Source organism: Pseudogymnoascus verrucosus (genome assembly GCF_001662655.1).
Source record: "Pseudogymnoascus verrucosus strain UAMH 10579 unplaced genomic scaffold scaffold_46, whole genome shotgun sequence".
Lineage (NCBI taxonomy): Eukaryota > Fungi > Ascomycota > Leotiomycetes > Thelebolales > Thelebolaceae > Pseudogymnoascus > Pseudogymnoascus verrucosus.
Window position 1 is genome coordinate 41,869 of NW_017263697.1, and position 17,018 is coordinate 58,886.

Below are 17,018 nucleotides of genomic sequence, written 5' to 3' on the forward strand. Positions count from 1 at the left end.
TCGCGTTTACACGAACTATAACTAAAATATCTCCCGATAATCACATACGACTATAACTCACGCCTACAGAAACTTTAAATAAGATCTATTTGTTCAATCGCCGTCATTGAAATTGGCATTCATAGTAACTATGACCTAATTAAGCGCCTTCAACGCCATTCATGCTTTACCAAGTATCCTCCCATCTCCAATAACCAGTCCATCCAACATTGCATCATGCTCTCCCAGCGGTACCTCCGCATCCCCACTCTCCAGCACTTGCTCCTTGAGGGCCAATGCAACCAACAGCGGCTCCTCGCCCGCCACCTCCTTCGTCTTCGCCTTGTATCTCCTAACAAAAAAATCGTAAAATCCCATCCCATGCCCCAACCTCCTAATCATCCCGTCCTCATCACCACCAGTAATCGGCTGAAACGCCACTCCAGGAAGAAGCATCAAATCCAACTGCGCCTCTCTCTCTCCTCCCAAAACCCTCTCCCTCTTCTCCACCCCCTCGTCAGCCACCGTCGGGATCCCCCAGCTATCATTCTCTAGCCCCTCAAAGTCCTCCAATCCATGAAGTCGCACCATATCCATACACCGCTTCGGTAGGTATCCATCTTGCCCACGGTCCCGCTCCGTGGCCAGGTGAAGGTACGGCACAAACACTTTCTTCCCCTTCACAAGCGCGTCACGCACAATGGCTGCCGTGGAGAGCTCCGCGCTTGGCATAGAGAGATAGACGCTGATGCTCTTTGCGGCTTGATATTTGGGCCAGGAGATGACGGCATTGGAGACAATTGTGCCTATGGAGCGTTAGCCTCTGAGCAGGTGGTAGGGGAGCGGCAGATTAACTTTGTTCTTCTATGCTTGATGGTTGTAGAGTAGAGAGACGAGCTTTTATCACCTTTCGGAGCGCCGATTTTGCGGTCTTGAGGGAGGGGGAGGGTTGCATTGCGGATGAGGAGGTTAACGTTGAGGGTAGGGTCATGCTTTGATGAGGTTCGTTGTAGGGTGCGGATAACCGCAAACAGATTTTAAGAGTCTCTGCTATATCCTCGAGATTAAATGTCAAAATATGCTAGTTTCCAACGTTGGTTGGAATGATGGAGTGTAATTTTTAGATAGATGAGAACAGAAGCACGTGACGGGAGGGGAACTCCGCGGGATTCCAGCGGACGCTTTTCAGGTAACCAATATTACTATGAGTAGTAATTGGACTTAAAATTCCTCTAATAAAACAGTCCCAATACTAAAAACTTGTAGAGTAGCTTAGCCACCAAAATATAACGACGACGTGGCCCGCCTATCAAAGCCCATACAAAACCAATCCACGTAAATGCGGCTCAAAGTTGCTGCGATGCCGACGGCGCTAAAAAGTGCCTCGCCAAGCCTCCTCCCCGAAGCTCGCCAACATCGCACCTCTCACGACCTCACCACCCTCCACCAAGCCATTGACTCGCGTAACCACATTCACGATGCGCGCGACGATCCGTCTTTTCGCCTCCGTGAAGCCCTCGAGGTATCTCGAGGCCGGCGCACCAACCGGGCTCACGGGCCTCTTCACCCACCCTGCGCCGCGCTCCGCACTCATCTACCTGTACTCGTCGACGCTCGAGAAGCTCAAGAAATTCCCCGAGGATTCGGTCTACCGCAAGTCAACAGAGGCGCTGACCAAGCAGCGCCTGCAGATCGTCGAGTCCGTCGTGCCGGAGGGATTCGCCGCGTGGCAGGAGAAGCTCCAGAAGCTCGTCAAGGAGAACCCGGATGTTTTCACGACGCCAAAGGGAGCCGCTGCGTATATGGGCGGGATGCACGTCAAGGAGACTATGGGAGGAAATGAGTTCGTGACCAGCACAGTCGGAAAGGTTTACGATGAGCAGAACGATGAGTGGGATGGAGAGCAGGTCTACGATGGCGAGTTAGAAGGCACACGGACGGAGGCGGAGAGAAAGTCACAGGCAGATTTGGCTGAGGAGAGGCCACAGGAGGAGACGAAGCGTGTGGAGTTGGACGATGAGCCAAGCTTGACTGCTGAACAGTAGGTGATATTCGCTCGTTCATATTGAACTATATCTAATTAGACGCAGGATTGGAGAGATTGAGGACAAAATCGGAGCTGGCCTGATCGAGGAGGTTATCGAAGTTGCACAGGGAGAGCTGGAGCTCGTTGATACGATGGAGAAGAGCCAGGTGTATGTACCATCCGCCCATACTGCCCTAGAACGTTACTAATCAGCCACAGATGGGAAGATCTCGTGGAGAAGCCAGTTGAGGGCCAATGGGTGTACTTCGAACGCAAGTGATTTATACGATCTAAAAGATCAAAGCTGCTGTGATGCAGCGGCAATGTACATTGCAAGACTGCGATATTGTACTGTACATATAGACTAGAGAATCAACGAGTCAAACTGCACATTACGTATTTGATGCATCAGTTATTTGTGAGAAACCATAATAATTACACCTCATACACCTGGCAATGCATGAGCCACAGGCGTGGAATATCCTTGTCCAGGCCTGCTAGCCAAGAAACACCCAAAAAAAGGCACTTTGAATAGTTGAAACGCCAATAGCCCCCCAATGATTTACAGTCATCGTTCCCGATCATACAACTCTTGTCGCCTTCTTAGTCCACCTTTCCATTTCCACCGCCCCCCAACAAACCAAGGTTCTTCTCGTCGTCGAGGCGGAAGAACCCTCCACGTGATCTCCTCTTCTTGCGTCCCAATCCGACGGCTGCTAGTATAATTGCAACGACCAGTCCGATGGTCAGTATTGGGTGCGATCCCGCGCCGCGGCGGATGTCAAAGAAGACTTTTGAGAAATTCGAGATGGTGTACTTCGGCTTGATTTTGGGAGGCGACGTGATCACCTTGGGGATAGTCTCCAAAATGGACGTGCGAGATGCGAGGATAGAGTTGCCGTTAATAGTAGTATCCCAGTAGCGTCGGTTCTGTGAACAGTTAGTATGGTCGGTGAGTCGATATGGTAATGCTTACATCTTCATCATTAATAATAACCCTCTCCCCATCCGCGATATTGATCCCATAAGTCGTTCGAATCCATCTCTCCCAAAATACACCATCAACCCACGCAAAGGTAACTTCCTTGCGCTCCGATTTGGTCATATCGATGCGAATGCTCTTCGCTGCCCTGACTGCACGTTGGTCGTCCTTTGCCTCGGCCTCCTTGATGCGGAGTTCCTTGGCATCTCTGAATTCCTGGCGCTCTAGCTGGAACATTTGAATCTGCTTATCCATCCACTCCATAGCCGCGGACTTGAGCTCGTTTTTGGCGGCCTTAAACTCGTCCTGACGCTCTCGTGTGAGGACGGCCAGGACGACAAGCTTGCCGTCCATAATTTCACGTGCGTTTCCCGGAAGCAGCTCAGGCACAATGGGGAGCCAGACAGACTGCATCCACTTCAGGACTCCACGATAATCGCGCATGTCGTCCGGTGCAAGGGCAGTGTAGTAAGTTGGGCGGCCATCTCTCGACACCAACAGTCGCGGCCAGGATGTGATCTTGTATCGTTCATACATTTCTGGATCTTTGGTCTTTACCAACGTTGCCTGGCCGATTAAGCTCAGAATGACTCGGTCGAGAGCATCAAAATCCTCGCTGGTTGTGGCATGGTCATAAAAGTAGACAAAAATGACCTCCTCCGTCTTTTCCAAGGTTTTAAATTCGGCGGCAGTGACATCCATAACGCCTTCATCGATCCCAGTTGCGCTGCCTGCCCACCTGGTCAAATCTCCAAGGCCTCTCAGTCCATCGTAATCGACCCGTTCACCACCGCTAAAGAAAGCCAGAGTCGGGAATCCAATTACTTTCGCTTCGTTGCAAAGCGCCTTGTGCTCCACACAATTAACCTCGCCAATGTTCAGCTTGCCCTCCATTTCCTTCGCCAGCTCCAACCAGATCGGCGCAAGGGTTTGGCAGTGGTGGCACCAAGGAGCGTAGAACTTGACGAACCATGAGTCCTGCGACAGTGTAACCTGCGTATGGAAACTCTCGGGAGTAAATGAGACGGACGCCCCATGGGGGTTTGCAGGGGTTGAGGGGATTTTGTTGGACTTTGGTGGTTTGGGAGGGGTCGACGGCGCGATCGCATTTGTTTTTGCTGTAGCCGTTGGCTTCGGAGCAGCCGCAGAAGTGCTGAGTCCCTCGACACTCTTTGCTCCTGCTTCTGGCCATACTGGTCCATCCTTCACGCGGGATCCCGGCCTGATGGTCTCCAGTGTCTTTTCAATGAACTGCCCAATAGTTTCAACGCTTATTGGTGGCATATCCGACTTTCTGATATACTCATCCACCTCCTTCCCATCCTTGAATATTTTAATAACGGGAAACCCATCAACGCCGTACTTGAGACAGCTGTCTCCATAGGCTAAACAATTGACACTGGCAAAGTCGAAACCGTAGTAATGGTGGAAATCATTAAGACTCTCCTTTGTTTCTGTAGTCGTCGACGGCACAGGCTTCGAAGTCCAATAATATTCGTAAATGGTCTTCCATGCTGGAGCCATCGCTTGGCAGTGGTGGCATGCTGGAGAATAGAACTTGACAGCCGTGTATCCATTCTGGATCAACTCGTCCAGCACCTTATCCCCGACTTCCTTTAATTCCGGTACCTTCTGGTCATTGAAAGTTGTGTATGTTTCGTCGGCTTGGGAGTCGCCCGCATCTTTGGACACATCTGCCTTTGTATCCGCAGCTCTTACCAACGTGGCAAGAGCTCCTACCACTAGCAGCGAGGTCGACGAGAGGAATCGCATATTGTAGTCGTACCGCTCGCGCGCGCCCAAGCTGTGTTATTATAGAGAGAAGCCTGCAGTTCGATTGCGAGGCCCACAGGCGCGTGGGTAGCGTGAATGCGACTTCCGTTTGCTGATGGCGGGAAGCTCTTCGTTTCAATTATGTCGATCGATTCGGAGATACCCTGGCGACTGTGCTGGGCAGATTATGCGACAGTACAGGTTCAGAAGAAAGAGGAACCTAGTAGTTCTTCAAGCACATGGCAACAAAGGAGAGAAAAGAGCGATCGGCATCGTCGTTGGAAGGATTATGCCACTGGGGTTGGCTGTTACCACATTGCGCCCCTGGCACTCACGAGAGATTGTGGATAAGCGAAAGCTAAATCTGGACTGGGCCTCACGAACGTCACGCAAGCCACAGTCTTGCACCGCGCCACAGCAACGTCAATCGTAACTGTGCATACAAAATTAAAGGTGAGACATTGAGTGACGAGACAATAACCAAGGGTTGTCTCAGGAACTTTCTACTGCAAAAACCTTCGGTATGCCGCTCAGCGGCCAGTCAGAAGATGCCACGGGTGGTGATGAGCCTCCCAGGAAGAGAGCGAGAACGACAGGTGCTCTTGAGGAAGGGTCTACTCTCAGTTCTTTACGCGCTTCAATCTCACCTCCGAGGCCAAGGATTACTCAAAGTCGGGAAAGTTCCAATGGCACGCCTCGTCAGGATGAGCCTGAAATTGCCCCTGGTTCACTTATATCATCGCCCTTCCAGTTGACGAGGATCAGAGATTCTCCGGGCTCGCTGAACAATGGCAGCGTCTCATTGGGGACGATAGTTTGTGACCCCATGATACGTGAAATGTGGCAGTTCAACTATATGCATGACCTGGACTTTCTGATGAGCAATATGGACCCGGATACGAAGGATATGGTGAAAATCCATGTTGTCCACGGGTATTGGAAGAAGGAGTCTGGTCTTCACATGAAGGTAAGCCTTTTATTGTTTTATTATATGCCCATCGTGTGCAGTCATATAGTCACTATTCGTGTAGGCCTCCGGATTATTTCTTTGCTTGCCGATTTTTCTATCTCAGAGTCCAAGTTTAATTGGACTTGGCTCCTGGCGGGAGAAGTTAGGTTTGACATGATTACAGAGCCAAGCACTGCAATATCCCAATGTTCATCTTCGCTGTGCATATATGCCAGAGATATTTGGTACTCGTAAGTGCCGTGCCATAGTCCCTCTATTTTCTCAGCCTAACATCAACTAGACCATACCAAGATGATGGTTTTACTCCGGCATGATGACCAAGCCCAAATAATCATTCACACAGCCAACATGATCCCTCAGGACTGGGCCAACCTGAGCCAAGCTGCATGGACAAGCCCTCTTCTACCCCTACTTCCTGCGGAGAAATTGGCAGATCAAGCTCTGGCTCGAGGCTCAAACACGGCTTCATACGGGTCTGGCCTAAGATTCAAGCTGGACTTCTTGGGTTATCTGAAAGCGTATGATAGCCGCCGTACAATTTGCAGGCCCCTGATAGAAGAGTTATTGAAGTACGATTTCTCTTCCATCCGCGGCGCCCTTGTTGGGCACGTTCCAGGCCGTCATCATGTGGAGAGCGACAACCCAACTCTCTTTGGCTGGTCAGCAATACGCGCGATACTGAATACCATTCCCGCCCATAATGGCGACAAACCCGAAGTCGTTGCCCAAGTCTCCTCCATTGCCACTCTCGGCGTCACCGACCAGTGGCTCCAGAAAACGCTGTTCGCAGCCCTCGCCGCATCATCGAATAGCCAGAGCAAAACTCCCAAGCTCGGCATTGTCTTTCCCACCCCAGATGAAATCAGGAAGTCACTTGATGGCTACAATTCCGGTGGCTCGATCCACGTTAAAATACAGACAGCCGCGCAGGCAAAGCAGCTCCAGTACCTCAAACCCCTCTTCTACCACTGGTCGGGTGAAAACCGCCCTGTGGCACCGCCATCCACCTCGGCCGCGGCACCCAGTACAGTAGCTAGCACAGTGCGAGAAGCTTGGCAGAACCGCGCGGGGCCCAGTACAGTGGCTAGCACACCCAGTACAGTAGCTAACACAGTGCGAGAAGCTGGGCGGAATCGTGCGGCACCCCATATCAAAACCTATATCCGGTTCGCCGATGAAGCTAAAACGCGCATCGACTGGGCGCTTGTTACATCCGCGAACCTGTCGAAGCAGGCGTGGGGCGAGGGGCTTAACGCGGCTGGCGATGTGAGGATTTGTAGCTACGAGTTAGGCGTGCTGGTGTCACCGAGCATGTACGCGGAGGATGCGGTAATGGTGCCTACATTTCAAACGGATGTGCCAAAGGAAGCGGTGGATGGGAAGATAACTATTGGGTTCAGGATGCCTTATGATTTGCCGCTTGTTAGATACGGCGCGGATGAAGAACCTTGGTGTGCTACGAAGGCATATGAGGAGCTGGACTGGATGGGAAGGTCGTATGGGGTGTAGGGGGTTGGGGTTTCAGGAGTTGCTGGTGCGGTTTGGGCTGGACTTAGATACCACGGATACAGATTATAGAGCTGAAGGGCTGCAGCTGGAGCATATAATACCACGCTCTCGACACTTCTCACAGATCCCATCTTCGCTTCAATAATCATGTATTGTGCAGTCCTCGCGGTTCAAGCTTAAGCCTCCCCTATGTGTATCTCTCGCATCATAAGTAGCTACATCAACCATCGTCCGCTCATTTCCCGCCAACGGCCTCAGGGACCTTGTTCTCATCGAACTTGTAAAGCACCTTCAGCTGCTCGATAAGCGCAATGTACTTCTCCTGAGCCTGCTCTGGGGTCACGCCCTCATCGACAACCTTCTGCCACGCGCGCTTCTTCGCCTTGCCCTTGAGGTCGAAGACGCCGGGGGCCTCGGACTTCTCGATCGGGGGGTCTTGGGTGGCTTGCTTGTAAAGACCGTACATTTCCTGTGTGTGTTAGCTAGTGCTTTTCCTGGGAGTATATCGACGGAGCAGTATGGAAGACGGATGAGGAGTGGTGACATACAAGGAGATGGTCGTTGCTGGGCTTCTCGACGAGCTTCTTGCTGTCCACGACGGCCTGGTTGAAGGCGGGGCTGAGAGTGACGCCTGACATTTTGAAGTTCTGGTGCGATGTATTCTGTAGACTGTCAGCTTTTCCTGGAAACTCTAGCAGCTTATGCTTCGTTTCATCTTACTTGGATTTTAGGAGTAATAGTATGTAGTTTGTTGGGGTATGCAGAATCAAGAGTTGCAACCTCGGAGCGGTGGATGGTGGGGTGCTGATATCCGGCTTGATGTGGTTAGACCGGCAGGGGCGGGGTGGTATTGTTGAGCGGTGGACAGATTTAGGTTGGCGGTCTGACGACATGTGAGAATAGACACCATCAACACGAACAAAATGGAGGAAATCAAGGTAAGGGATATGTCCAGGACAGGCCTTTCATTGATATTTGTCGTATGAAATGTTTTCACTTCTCAATTTGCGGTTTCTGTATAAAACAATTTCCATCAATTATTTTTTATTGTTTTCATTATTATTCGGTTTCTTTGCGTGTGAAGAATTTATCATCCCAAGTAAATCAAAGGTAATGAAAGGTTCCACATATGTCTCCTTTCTGTCTTTGATTCAATATAATTAATCGTCAAAGATACAATTGAACATTCTGGTGTCACCGTTTGTCCGTGGAGAGGCTTTTGTGGACATTTCTGGATCCTTGTTGACATCGTGGTTCCTCACATCTTGAGATACTGGGAGGGCATTCCGTTGCTATTACAAGCATATGAAATCACGGACACACATATAGTTTGATTTCAAGGCCTCGCGATAGTCGCTCTTTCCCTTTATTTCCTTTATTAGTGAAAAACAAATCTCATTCCGAAGCTGCTCTCGATATTTTCTGAACTCTTCCACTGGTCCCCTCTACGTTTACACCAGCACGCATCAACCTTCCTGTGTGTCGACCTCCCGTCAACCTAAAGTGAGTCTATTGGTTGTTATTTTGTTACCTGACGGTTGTTGTTTACATCCTCTACACGCGTCTTCTCCTCTGGCCACGTACGCGGACACCAAATACTCCAGATCTCGACCTGAGGTCTGCGTCTGTCGTCTCTTTAAGCCCCCCAATGCAACCTACACTCAACCTTCTGCCGTTTCCTACAAATTCTCATCTTATACTCTAATGCGTGAGTGTAAATAGGAGCTTGTCACCTTTTCCCTCCTTATTCACCATCATATGTGAGTACAAATACCTTTCTATCCTCCTTGACTCTCGTTCTTCTTTCGTCATCATCAACTCCAAAATCTGGGTATAAAATACCCTTCTTTTATCCGTAATCCTCATCCTTCTTCATCAACAACAAACATCAGCACCAAGGTTTCACAGGGCCAGCTTCTGACCTACCAAGCCAGCCATTCTTGAACAGTACTTGATCATTTCAACTATCCGTTCCGGGTGAGCCACTTTCTCTTTTCTCAATCAATATCACCAGTTACTGGGTATAAAACCTCATCTTTGGTTGTTGACCCTTCATCTTCCTTCCAAACACATCAACCAACAACTTCAAAGCTACCAATTCGTGAGTATAAAAGCTCATCTTTCGTCCTTTACCCTTCTTCCTCCTTCCACATCAATCACCAATAACATCGTGCCTTCGTTGGACTGACTTCTCTTCCAAAGCCTATTTTCTTCAACCGCACTTTACCACGCAAAATATCCGTTCCAGGTAAGCCAATTGCTCATTTCAAGTCCAGAATTGCTTCATTAAAATCCCCATTTCAGCATTGGTTCATTTCACTCAGTTTATGCGCCGAGCTGACTTCTCAGCCCAGATCAATTTTAGTCACAACATCAAGACACAATGTCGGGCTACAATGATCGAGGCGGAAACCGCGATCGAGGCGGAAACCAAGATCGAGGTGGATACCGTGATCGCGGAGGGTATCAAGACCGTGGTGGGAGGGATCATCAGCGCCGTGATAGATCCAGATCACCTGGGCGTGATGAGGCCCCACGTGAAGATCGGTTCCGAGAGCCTCGTAAGCCTATGTCACCCCAGCTATTGCTTGTAACTGACCTGAAAAAAGGTGGAGGCGGAGGCAGAGGCAGAGGTGGTTACCAAGGAAACACCCCAGGAGATGCTCCGCGATCAAACCTTCCCCCGTTACCAAACGATGTCCCTATCCCTGAGGGCGCTCGACAAGTACCTTATCCAGACCTCCAAGTTCGAGGCACGGTTGGCGAAAAAGTCATGGTGCAGGTGAATCATCACACTATTGAGTCTCTTCCAACAAAAGCTATATACCAGTACGTTTACCACTGCATCCATGAATTTTCTAGTACTAACATGCCCCTCAAGATATGAATTTCGTTTCCGTGTACCGGAAGACTCCCAGCTCAAAGGCAGCGACAAAGTGAGCACGCAACAGCTCGCGCGTGTCCTGATGACAAAGGCAGTGACCACATTTCTCAAGGAAGACTTTGTGTTTGATGGAGTGAGCCTTGGGTGGTCACCACATATAATCGTTCCGGTGGGGGCGGCAGAGACTAACGTCGTCGAGTTGGAGAAGCGCCGAGACGGCAAGCCAAACTCAGTCGAGGTATCAGTGAGAAGCACCGGGGTTCTCCCAATTGGAACTCTCGTCAACTATATTCAAAATGGAAAGTTCGAATTGAACCCGGCCGGAAATGAGAGCATCGAAAACATTCTGAAATGGATTCAGGCGGTTTTTCGGAAGGATCCCGCAACTCGCTTCATTACCAGACCTAACTCGAACGCCTACTTCGACCGCTCGCCCGAGACAACAATGATGCTTCGATCCACCAAAAATGTTCTTGAGGCACGCCGCGGCGTGTTTCAATCCATGCAACTTCGATTTGGCCGCATTACACTGAACATCGACACAGCTACAACTCCTTTCTGGGTGCCAGGAGTTTGTCTCATCGATACTGCGTGCGCTCTTATGGGAACCCAGACCGGTCGGTTGGAAGGAGATTTTCGTTCAAACCCTGAGACGTTCTTCGTTGCCTGCGGCCGACTTCGCGGCAGCTTCTTCAATATCAGACATCTGACGTCTGCAAAGAAGGATAAAAAGATCAGGTTGACTGGATTTTCTCAGCGGAATGCCATTGAGTCAACATTTGAGGAGAGAGTTGGCGACGACGAAAGCACCACGCAGACGACCTCGGTTTCGGACTACTTTGAGAGAAAGTACGGCATTAAGCTCCAATTCCCCAGGCTTCCTTTGGCGTCAACTCGGTTTGGTGACTTCCCCCTTGAAGTGTGCTTCAGTGCCGATGGAGAGCGGTACAAGGAGGTCCTTCAAGGCCAAGAGACAGCGGACTTCATAAAGTATGTATTCCACTTCCATATATTTTTCTACAACGCTAACATCATGCCAAAGATTTGCGACCGCTCCTGCATATGAAAGAAAGAACCAGATCCAGCACGGATTGAGGCTGCTTAGCCACCACGCTGTCCCTACAATTGCAGCACATGGGTTCAAGGTTAATCCAGAAATGATGAGCGTGAAGGCTCGGGTTTTACCAGCTCCTCGTTTGACATATGGAGGAAATCGACCAATGACTCCAAGAGATGGCAGATGGAACCTGCGCGGCCTCAGATTTCTTCGGCCATCCACGATTAAGTCTTGGGTTATTGTTTATATTCCCGCCAGACAACCTCTTGATAATGGCCAGCTTGAGAGGTTCGGAAGCGAGATGGTTCGCTCATTCACTGATTGTGGCATGACGGTCCCCAGAGAAGGTCCTCCGATCATTGTCGGAAATCCGTTTGGAAATTTGACACAAGTCGTCAAGGATTCCGTTGCGCGCGCGCACAACAGCTTCGGGGTCCCCCCGGATGTTATCTTTGTCATACTCCAAGGAGCCAGTGTTCCCATATACAAAACTTTGAAAGCCGGGCTTGATGTCCACATGGGAATTGCATCCCAAGTGATGCTTCAAGAGAAGGCTCTCAGTGGTCGCGGTTCCGCTCAATACTTGGCGAACATCGCCATGAAGGTAAATGTCAAACTCGGCGGGACCAACTGCATCGCGGAGGAACCTCTGTTTAGATCAGGCCGTTGCATGCTTTTGGGCGGTGACATATCTCATGCCGCTCCAGGAGCGCTTCGATCAGTCAACCCGCCCCCTTCAACTGCAGCACTTGTGGGCACCTGGGATCGCGAATGCACGGCATATACTGCTGTTGCCAGTGTCCAAGAAAGTCTGCTGGGCTTTATTGGAAATGTGAAGCCTATGATGGCTGAACTCCTCAAAAGATATGCGGAAAAAAATAACGGATGTAAGACATATCTCACCCCTTCGCTGAATTACCGCAAAACTAACAGTTGCAGTGTACCCCGAGCACATCGTCTACTACCGTGACGGAGTTTCTGAATCAGAATTCCAGGCGATCAAAATCGAAGAGGGCCGTAAGCTGCATGAGCTATCCCAGGAACTCGGGGCCAACGCAAAGATCACAATCATTGTGGCGATCAAACGCCATCATACCCGCTTCTTCGCCGACAGGGATATTGCCTCGAAGCTCGGAAACGTTCCATGCGGCACTGTGGTTGAGAACTCGTCCACGATTAATGATGCGTTCATCATCGCCCAGTAAGTTATACCCCTTAAAGACCCCCTATTTGAAGAATCAGCCACTAACCTAGTCTACAGCCCAGATCTTCAAGGAACCAAGAGACCGACCCGCTACGTGACCATTATTGATGAGAACAACATGAGTGCCGACGCTTTCCAGCGTCTGACCTTCAACCTGTGCTCCTCGTACGCCCGAGCAACGACGTCAGTTGCTGTTTGCCCGCCGGTTTACTATGCCGATCAAGCCTGTGAGCGGGCTCGCCTGCATCTCGTCGATGCGGAAGACGGGAAGATGAAGCTCGGTCCCGTCCACCAAAACCTTCGTTGGAATATGTATTGGCAGTAAAGTGCCAGGGCGAAATTCTCGGCGAGATTCGCATTCAAAAGCTGGAACGTGTACGACTATCTAATATTGCCCCTGGCTGCCTGGCTCAAATCTCCCCCACTCTCAGCGACGCTTCTTCCGCGCCTCTGTTGTTGGAGATTGGGCTATTAACATTTTTTTTCTCCCCGTCGGGCGCTTACCATCGGGTCTATTTACGGCTTCTCCTCGGCCTCCAAGACGAGGTTTTATTATGATAATGACTGACGGCTTTTTCATCACGCACGACGCTAAGAATGATAGTTTTCGCATATTCGGCAACCAAATATCAATAGGAGGACTTCGGCTTCTGACATTCGCGTTTGCTTCTTTAAGTTCCAATAAATATCAGATCCAATTATGGACACCAAACCTCGGTTTTCTTTGTAATGTGATTTTGAATGTGACTGCGAAACTAATATTTTATTCTTTGGCAATGGCTTTAGAACGATATCTGCTAGCATGACATTCGCAAGGAGGGACTTGAATATACAATCTCGTATGAACCCTAGCCTCTGCTCCCCATTTGGTCTATTCGTGTGCTGTTATCACCACGTTCTTGTCACTACGTTCTGTCACTTGCCACTGGCAGCGTCGAGCTCGCCCATGCCTCCCTCCATATCCTTCTCATGCGCCTCCAACGCAGCCATTTGGTCATCAGCCGCATTACGGAGCCGATCGTTATTTTCATGGAGGATATTGACTGACGTCCAGCATCTCCTCTTCCTTGAGCCTGATGGTCTCCTTATTCTCACCAAGCGTTGTCGGTAGAATCACCTTCTCGTTGCGAAAAGTAGCGATAGTGCTCAGGCCGAGTTCTACCAACCACCAAGCAAACTCTCTATAGGCACTTTAGGGCAGCAGGAGTACTCATGCGCGTGAACTAAAAAAATATGAAATGTCATTATCTTCTATCTTCCCTTTTTGACCCCGCCGTGCCCCACAAGACAGGAACTGCCACAGGCAGACAAATCAAACAGTATACCTTCCTACTCTACTATTTATACTCCCTCGCCCCACAAATCTACGCCTCAGCATCAATCAAATTCTCCTCCACCTCCCTAACCTCCTCCTCCCTCTCCTCTACCTCCAGCTCCGTCACCGTCGCCACCCCACCCTCCTCCTCCAACCGAATCCACTCATCCCACTCCGGGAACAACTCCTCATCCCCCTCTGCTCCAGGTACACCAAGAATCTTCGCCACCCGTCCCTTCTTCCCCGCCTCAAGCTCCCTCTTCCATTCCTCTACCGCCTTAGGCGCCGCGCTAGGCGCGTACGTCTGCGCGAACAGCGCCGCCTCAGCCGCGCGTCCGGTGCTGCTCAGAAGCGCGATACACGCTGGTACATCGCCTAGCTGCCACAGACACGCGAAGGCGACGTTATGTGCGCCTCCCTCGCGAGCCTGCTCAGCCAGCGCGGCGAGTCCGTCACGGTCACCAGTTGCAGAGTGCAGAAGCAGCAGGGATCCCAGATCACGTGCATGCATGAAGCATTCCGCAGCCAGTGCGACGTCCCAAGCAGCGAGCGCGGCATCACCGACCGTCTTCCACTTGTGCTCCGCGTCAGCGACGCGAGCGAGCGCGAGGGCGGTCGGGAGCTGGTTCAGGGCGAGGGCGAGGTCGAATTTGTGTTCTGGGTCAGTGGCGACAGAGAGGGCGAGTTCCTTGTGGCCCTGTCCCTCGAGGAAGCGGGCGATCTTGTTGGATTCGGCGGCGGGGATGGAGGGGAGCAGCTCGGCGGCGGACTCCATGTCGTCGCGGAGGACGAGGGTCTGGTACTCGACGACGGAGAGGGAGAGGGAGAAAGAGGTCACGGAGACGTCTTTGTCGCAGAGGTAGATGCGCGAGTCGCGCTGGATGTAGCCGAGGAGGTACATGGGCTGGTCGAAGTGGCTGATGGTGTAGGTCTGGTCGCCGACGAGGTAGTTGAGGCGGTTCGTGCTGTTCGTGTAGATGAAGCAGTCGCCTACCCACTCTCCGGTGCGCACGCTCTCGTTGATGTCGGTGATGACCTCGAATGCTGACTCGACGCCATCCTCCTCGACTTCACCGTTCTGCAGAGCGTGAAGGTAGTTCTCCCGCGAGAAGCGCAGGACGTAGAAGGTCTCCTCGCAAGCAAGCGTGACGAGTTCACCGCTCTCGGACCAGTAGACCTAGAAAATTAGAACGTTGCCGTGCCAGATTGGAGAGAATGTACTCACATTGATGGGATCAACCTCAATCCTCCTAACCAAGCCACCAGTCTGCCAATCGAACAGGCCGATTCCACCCTGGCCCTTAACACCAAGAAGAACACCACCAGCAAGGCCCTCAGCCTGGAATCCAACATCAAGTCCCCCAGCCTTCTCCACAAAGTTCTTATAGATCTTCACGCTTGTCGGCGACTCGCGGATAGCGTAGTCATTGCTATTATCCTTCGATCCCCAAACAAAGTCCAGCGCCGAGCCGAACGCCTTGTTACGCCACGCCAGAGCAGTGTAGATGATATACTCTCCATCACCGCAGACAGAGACGAATCGGCCATTGGGCGAGTGAATCAGGGTTTGCGGGTAGACTTCGCACGTGCCCAGGTCCTTGGTGGGGAGGGAGATGGGCTCGTTATCCTTCAGCGAAGCATCGCCGCCCTTGATGATGGACGACACAACCTCGCTATGCCTGGCCCAGATCAACTTCCCCGAACCGTCCATGGAAACAGCTGGCTCCTCGCGACCCATCTTGATAACAACCGCTCCATCGTCGAAACCGATTCCGACGCCCTGCTTGCCGCGCTGGTAGCTAACACACCACGCGCGTTCTAAGCCGTAGTTGAGGGACTGCTCGAGGCGGTAGGTGTTTGCGTGCCAGATCTTGACGGTTCCGTCTTCTGAACCAGATATGATGACTGGTAGCTCCGGGTGGTAGCAGGCGAACGAGACATTGCTGGTGTGGCCCTCGAGGGTGGCAATCAGGGACTTGGTGGTGTAATCCCAGATCTTGACCGTCCTGTCATCCGAGGTAGTAAGGAGATACGGCTTATCCGACTGCGGGTAATAATCCACGTGGTTGACACCCTTCGTCTCATGCGCTTCCAACGTAAAGTTCGCTGTCGAGCTCCCCAGACTCCAAATCTTGACTGTGCGATCCAAACACGCCGAAGCAAAGGTATTAGTATCCTTCGGGTTAATAGCCAGTCCCATAACGTAGTGCGCATGTCCCTCAAAGACCTGCACACACTTCCACCCCTTCTCCCAATCCCACAGCTTAATAGTCATATCATCGGAGGCGGTGAGAACGAATGGCTGGGTGGGGTGCACGACGATGGCGCGGATGTAATCCGGGTGCGCCTCGAAGGTGGTGATCTTCTCCGAGGTGTTGTAGTTGTACACGCGCAGCTGGAAGTCGTCGGATCCACAGACAATCCAGTTCTTGCGCGCGATGAAGCGACCCGCGCGCACGGGAACGTCGGTCAGCTCGAAGGTTTTGACGATCGACTGGGTCTCGTAGGACCAAATGTATACATGGCCTGGAGTATATATGTCAGTTCCCTGACCTTGGGGGGTGCGGGGAGGCTATCCATACCATTGTAAAGTGTAGTCAAGATCCACGGCTCTGTAGGATGGAAATCAATCCCCTTCACCCTCTCGCTCCTCGCGAAGAGTTGTTTCTATAATTCCATGCCCGTTAGCCAACTATCCCCAAAACCCTCCTTCACATGCCTCCAACATCCAACCCCCCCCTCCCTCCAGCACCACCACCAGTTCCCCAAATTCAGGGTCCCCCATCATATAACAGACATAGCAAAACCGGGAGCACAAACCTTAACGTCCAAACGCATCTTGCCGACTCTCTCTCGTGCTCCGTATTCGTCGGCGTTGAAACTCTCACACAAACACTCTCAACGTGGCTTCCTCGCCAAATCTCAATCAACAGTGAGTCGTCCTTGCGTCTCCCTCAGTGAATTGCAAATAGCAGGGCGTATAGAATCCGGGGCCTGCGTCGGATATATGCGCAGTGATTGCCCTGGGGAGGTAATGGATTCGTGGGTTTATGGCGGAGTGCGGGGAGGGGACAGGAGAGCTGCGGCGGTCCTTTTTGGATTTCGTGGTCTTTGGAGCTCCAGCTGCGTGGGCTGCCGGTCTACACCGCCGTAGGGTGGTACGCTAGGCTGGATTGGGTGGGGTTGGATGTTGGTGCCTGAGGCTTGAAGTTAGGTATATGAATATCACGTGAAATAATTACATCAAAGTCACATGATATGTTCGCATTATACTGAGGAGTTCGATATCGCAACAGTATACCAGCAGCTCTTAAGACTA

At 51.3% G+C, this 17,018-nt stretch overlaps 7 protein-coding genes across 7 annotated transcripts; 3 read left to right on the plus strand and 4 right to left on the minus strand.

Moving 5' to 3' along the window:
- Positions 1 to 93: 93 nt before the first annotated feature.
- On the minus strand, positions 94 to 1,261 carry VE01_08003 (uncharacterized protein). The gene is made up of 2 exons (XM_018277431.2): positions 835 to 1,261; positions 94 to 785 (listed from the first exon to the last, which is right to left on the minus strand). The coding sequence occupies exons 1-2, from the start codon at positions 968 to 970 to the stop codon at positions 160 to 162; spliced, it is 762 nt and encodes a 253-aa protein (XP_018127426.2). The 5' UTR covers positions 971 to 1,261; the 3' UTR covers positions 94 to 159.
- A 134-nt stretch (positions 1,262 to 1,395) lies between these two features.
- On the plus strand, positions 1,396 to 2,400 carry VE01_08004 (uncharacterized protein). The gene is made up of 3 exons (XM_018277432.2): positions 1,396 to 2,020; positions 2,070 to 2,174; positions 2,225 to 2,400. The coding sequence occupies exons 1-3, from the start codon at positions 1,458 to 1,460 to the stop codon at positions 2,283 to 2,285; spliced, it is 729 nt and encodes a 242-aa protein (XP_018127422.1). The 5' UTR covers positions 1,396 to 1,457; the 3' UTR covers positions 2,286 to 2,400.
- Positions 2,394 to 5,079, minus strand: VE01_08005 (uncharacterized protein). Its single transcript, XM_059463926.1, has 2 exons — positions 2,982 to 5,079; positions 2,394 to 2,935 (listed from the first exon to the last, which is right to left on the minus strand). Exons 1-2 carry the CDS (start codon positions 4,758 to 4,760, stop codon positions 2,609 to 2,611), a joined length of 2,106 nt encoding a protein of 701 aa, XP_059319440.1. The 5' UTR covers positions 4,761 to 5,079; the 3' UTR covers positions 2,394 to 2,608.
- Positions 5,080 to 5,167: 88 nt separating this feature from the next.
- Positions 5,168 to 7,361, plus strand: VE01_08006 (uncharacterized protein). Its single transcript, XM_018277434.2, has 3 exons — positions 5,168 to 5,727; positions 5,894 to 5,960; positions 6,011 to 7,361. Exons 1-3 carry the CDS (start codon positions 5,284 to 5,286, stop codon positions 7,237 to 7,239), a joined length of 1,740 nt encoding a protein of 579 aa, XP_018127364.1. The 5' UTR covers positions 5,168 to 5,283; the 3' UTR covers positions 7,240 to 7,361.
- An 11-nt stretch (positions 7,362 to 7,372) lies between these two features.
- On the minus strand, positions 7,373 to 8,039 carry VE01_08007 (uncharacterized protein). The gene is made up of 3 exons (XM_018277435.2): positions 7,960 to 8,039; positions 7,788 to 7,901; positions 7,373 to 7,708 (listed from the first exon to the last, which is right to left on the minus strand). Exons 2-3 carry the CDS (start codon positions 7,875 to 7,877, stop codon positions 7,475 to 7,477), a joined length of 324 nt encoding a protein of 107 aa, XP_018127423.1. The 5' UTR covers positions 7,878 to 7,901; positions 7,960 to 8,039; the 3' UTR covers positions 7,373 to 7,474.
- Positions 8,040 to 10,053: 2,014 nt separating this feature from the next.
- VE01_08008 (uncharacterized protein) lies at positions 10,054 to 13,074 on the plus strand. The gene is made up of 5 exons (XM_059463927.1): positions 10,054 to 10,068; positions 10,121 to 11,113; positions 11,166 to 12,067; positions 12,120 to 12,381; positions 12,442 to 13,074. Exons 2-5 carry the CDS (start codon positions 10,206 to 10,208, stop codon positions 12,707 to 12,709), a joined length of 2,340 nt encoding a protein of 779 aa, XP_059319439.1. The 5' UTR covers positions 10,054 to 10,068; positions 10,121 to 10,205; the 3' UTR covers positions 12,710 to 13,074.
- Positions 13,075 to 13,598: 524 nt separating this feature from the next.
- Positions 13,599 to 16,805, minus strand: VE01_08009 (uncharacterized protein). The gene is made up of 4 exons (XM_018277437.2): positions 16,520 to 16,805; positions 16,282 to 16,366; positions 14,925 to 16,225; positions 13,599 to 14,876 (listed from the first exon to the last, which is right to left on the minus strand). The coding sequence occupies exons 1-4, from the start codon at positions 16,535 to 16,537 to the stop codon at positions 13,749 to 13,751; spliced, it is 2,532 nt and encodes an 843-aa protein (XP_018127419.1). The 5' UTR covers positions 16,538 to 16,805; the 3' UTR covers positions 13,599 to 13,748.
- Positions 16,806 to 17,018: the final 213 nt, after the last annotated feature.